The 4,130-nt window shown below is 34.1% G+C and overlaps 1 protein-coding gene across 1 annotated transcript; it reads right to left on the bottom strand.

Annotated features, from left to right (window-relative positions):
- Positions 1-1,944: 1,944 nt before the first annotated feature.
- On the bottom strand, positions 1,945-4,116 carry LOC112452273. The gene is made up of 4 exons (XM_025012394.1): positions 3,963-4,116; positions 3,763-3,865; positions 3,428-3,558; positions 1,945-3,308 (listed from the first exon to the last, which is right to left on the bottom strand). The coding sequence occupies exons 2-4, from the start codon at positions 3,818-3,820 to the stop codon at positions 2,973-2,975; spliced, it is 525 nt and encodes a 174-aa protein (XP_024868162.1). The 5' UTR covers positions 3,821-3,865; positions 3,963-4,116; the 3' UTR covers positions 1,945-2,972.
- Positions 4,117-4,130: the final 14 nt, after the last annotated feature.

Here is a 4,130-nt window from a genome sequence, read left to right on the forward strand (position 1 = left end):
TTAAATTAACATTGTTTTAGTCAAATTAACTCTATATTGAGCAGGAGCAGTGGCAACCTATTAGGAATGGTTAAAAATGACTTAAACTGACAAGGGAACCTCGCGAAGTGGAAAATTCTGATTTTAATGAAACTTTCCACACATGTAGGGGGAGTAAAAAGATGAATTTAGATATTTTTTGTAGCGGCCCAAAAACGGTTTTAAGGGGTGAAACCACCTCTCATATGTAGAGCGGTTTTTTGCTTTTCTCGATATATTTTGAAAAGTATTCGAGATATAAAAAAATGTTTCAAATAAAAGTTTTATGGTAAAATGTCCTCTATTCTTTGCGATATCGCATCCCGGCATTCCCGTATAGAGATTTATACTTATAAATTGCTAATTGATGAACAACTCGGCACGAAGTGGCTTAACAGAAAAAGCCCGCGTTCTCGTCGCGGGTCAGCTCTCTCGCCCACGACAGCGATGTCGATTATGCTTAATCCGCGCGAGTTTCGCATGGTCGGGTTTTACCGCGATCCGCTCGAAAGCCTTACGGTAAACATTTGTGTAATTACTTCGGTAGAATAAAAGGATATAATTATCATCGAAAGCGGGAGGCGCGGCTCGCCGATGTTAGATGGGCCTTACCTCCGCTCCCGTAGGGCCCTTCTGCAGGCCGTACGCGCATTCGTGGGAGAATTTAATCGACAGCGTCGATCGAACCAGCTGCTCCGAAAGTAGCAACTGACACGAGAAATCGAGACAATGGTAGACCACCGACGAGCGTATTTTCCATATAAGGAGCACTAACGTCGCGGTTGAGCGTTCGTTTGCGGATCCGATTCCGATTCGTGAAAAATGCGAGGAATACATTCCGCGATTGAGATTACTTCAGCGAAGTTACGCAACGAACGTTCAAGATATTACGATGCCCTACGATAATCTTTAATACTATTATATAAAGGGGAAAAGTTTATTTGTACCATTGTTCGGGGTAATCTTAGAAACTACTGAATCAGTTTCAAATATTTTTACACTGATGGATAGCTTATGTCTTCCTGAGTAACATAGGCTATGTGCCATTGTGCTACAACCCAATTGGCAATTTGAAAAAAAATTCGGGATATCTAAAATTTTAAATTCTTTAAAAGAGTCGTACTTAATGACTTTTCCTGTTCAGATTTTCCTAATCAACCAAATCTTAAAGTATTATATATAAAATATAGGTAGAAAAAAGTGAGGAATATAATAGAATTCAAAAAATTGCTAATAATAAAAGAGTTACCGATTTCTGTTTAAAAAAATCTATGTGATTGCTCTGATTTCCACAAATTAGCTATTTTTTTATGGATAGAGTATCATTAAAGGGAGGTTGGTATTGAATTTGGCGAGGATCGGTGAAGGAGTTACCGATTTTTGCTTGAAAAGTGTATAAGTTATACATGTAATTTTATATAGAGTATCATTAAAGGAAGGTTCGTATTGAATTTGGCGATGATCGGTGACCTAGACAGCACACGGATATCCGATGAACATCCATAAGACGCACGGAAAAAAAAATTTGGTTGAAATAATTGGAAATCTGGTTGAAACAACCTGACTGTTTGGTGAGAAATGAACGATCCATAATTTTTTTTAAAATAACCAGACAAATTTGGTTAGTCGCATTCTGGTTGAAGTAACCGGACAAAATTGGATTAGAACAACAAAACGTTTGATTGTAATACGATGACAATATCTCATTAATGTAACCAGACTTTTTGTTCGATGAACAACTGCAATCTGGTTCATTTATCCAAATAGTAAGGTTAATATAATTTTATGCATTATTGCTTTACGTTTATTTTCTACTTGCATTAAACGAATAATACAACCTTATTAATGAAACATTATATAAACCTTATATAAACCTTATATAAACATTATATAAACCTTATTAATGAAACATTATATATTACTGTTGCATAACTTTCCTTATAGGTATAAACTTAGCTTTAACATCGCACGTATCTTTTGTAATATGACCTTGAATGAGCTTCTCATCAAAGCGACTTCCAACTATATAATCTATTGCCTCTATATAATGTCCACTGTTCTTCATTTTTTGCAGTCTTTGGTATTCTGTTTCCATATTTCTAAAAGGTTCTTTAAGAATTTCCAATCCTTTCTCTATCGCAGTCAATACATCTTCACTCAAGATCACATTTTCCAAATTGTTTCTAATTGAAGGTATTAAAAGTGACGAAATGTTATTGAGAAGATCATGGGTTTCATCCACTATGTTTTGAACAATACTACGTGGAAGACTTGGAGTGGCATAAAGCTTAGTTATAAAATACAAAGCAAAGTCTTGTACCGTAATCAAAATATTTTCATCGTTTTCGGAATTATCACTATTGATCGCATTCTGACAATCAGCTACAGCGACTATCTTCATATCTTGATCATGAGGCATGCTACCACAATCAATATCTAGATTTGTTTCAGATCTGTTAGTAGAATGTGATATGGCGGGAACTTTATGAAATGAAATCAAGTGTCTACGAAAGGCACGCCATCCTTTAAAATCTCTACAACATTTTTCTTCTTGACACATAATTTTTTTATTTACATGCCATCGATGACTCATTTGAATATGAAGATAGAGTGCTTTAACGGACGGAAATGGATCATGCTTACAATCTTTTATAATACAGCGAGACATGATAACATTCATCACAATGACCATGTATTAAAATTAAAACTTGCATTAACCAAATTAAAGAAAAAGGAACTATAACTGCTTCTTTACAAACTGTCGAAGAATACTAAATAAAATAAACTAGTAAATAAAATATAATAATTCTCTCACGAGACAACTCAAGTCATTTATATAGAGTATATGTTATATATCAAGAAAGCCATAAAAATAAAATAATAAATTTTTCCAAAATTTGTAATATTAAACTTATAATATTACCTTGTTACAAAAGAAAACAAGTTAAAAAACATTATTTTTCGGATAAACATTTTAATTGCTTACTCACTTGAGGTATTGTTTTGTCCCACTGTGTACGTAAGTCATACAATGCCAATTGCAAAAAATACCAGATAGCCTCACTCTGAGGAGAATATTCGGCATGCAAAGCATGTACGCATTTAAAACATACATCCACTGCCGTGCGAATGTTATCAAATCTATAATAGTTCTTATCAATTACTACATAAAAATCCTTGCACAGTGATACAGTAGGTCCGACAGCGATAACAAGTGGTTGAATTTTGGTTTTCATGTGTTGAGCTCTGCTTCTAATTCGTTCTACATTTGGCACCAAATCATTCATTACCTGAATAAAATAACTTTGTAAGAGGACAAATACAAACATTAAATAAAATAAAATAAATAAAAAATAAACAAACATCTTTGTTAATGTTTGTCGCAAGTATACAGTTTAAAATAATTTACCTTCACATGAAGAATGAATCCATTTATCATTTCCTGGGTAGTAGGTTTCCATCTCTTTCCATTTGTTAGTGGTACAGGAACTGGACTAAAGAGATGTCCCAATTTTAAGAAAAGATTTAAGTGACAATTATCTAAAAAAGCAAAGTAAATTTTTTAATAATAAAGGTTAACAGAGATAAGGAAAAGTACCAATAATATTAAAAACAAACAAATTAAACACATTTGCAACGTGAGATGTGTAATCTTATGTACTTAATACTTATATACTTAATATCTAGCAATAAGTAATATATTGTTTCAAAATCATTCTATATAGATATATATAATAATGTTACCTTCCAAAGACAATAGTAATGATGCTTTTCTTGCAAACTCCGTCCATTTACTCCACATTCGCGTATCGTAATCAGGATATAATTTCTTAAAATCGGCTAGAAGCTGAAAAAGGAAAAAAATAATGAAAAACTAATCTCTAATTATCCTAAAGTAACATCTCTCTATTGTTGCAGATTTACGCACTTATATAAAAACTTACTAATTTGTAGCCAGTTGTCAGTTGAAGAGCACCGTATTTTATGATATAATCATAAGGCCGCGCCGGCCGCGGGGGTGCTACACGTCGTACGTCGTACGTCGCCGTCGCCGTTGCCGTCGTGGCCGCGCGCACACACGTCGTTCTCGTCGCCGCCACTCCAGAAGACGA

This window comes from Temnothorax curvispinosus, unplaced genomic scaffold (assembly GCF_003070985.1).
Source record: "Temnothorax curvispinosus isolate PA1 unplaced genomic scaffold, ASM307098v1 QBEX01003163.1, whole genome shotgun sequence".
Taxonomy (NCBI): Eukaryota; Metazoa; Arthropoda; class Insecta; order Hymenoptera; family Formicidae; genus Temnothorax; species Temnothorax curvispinosus.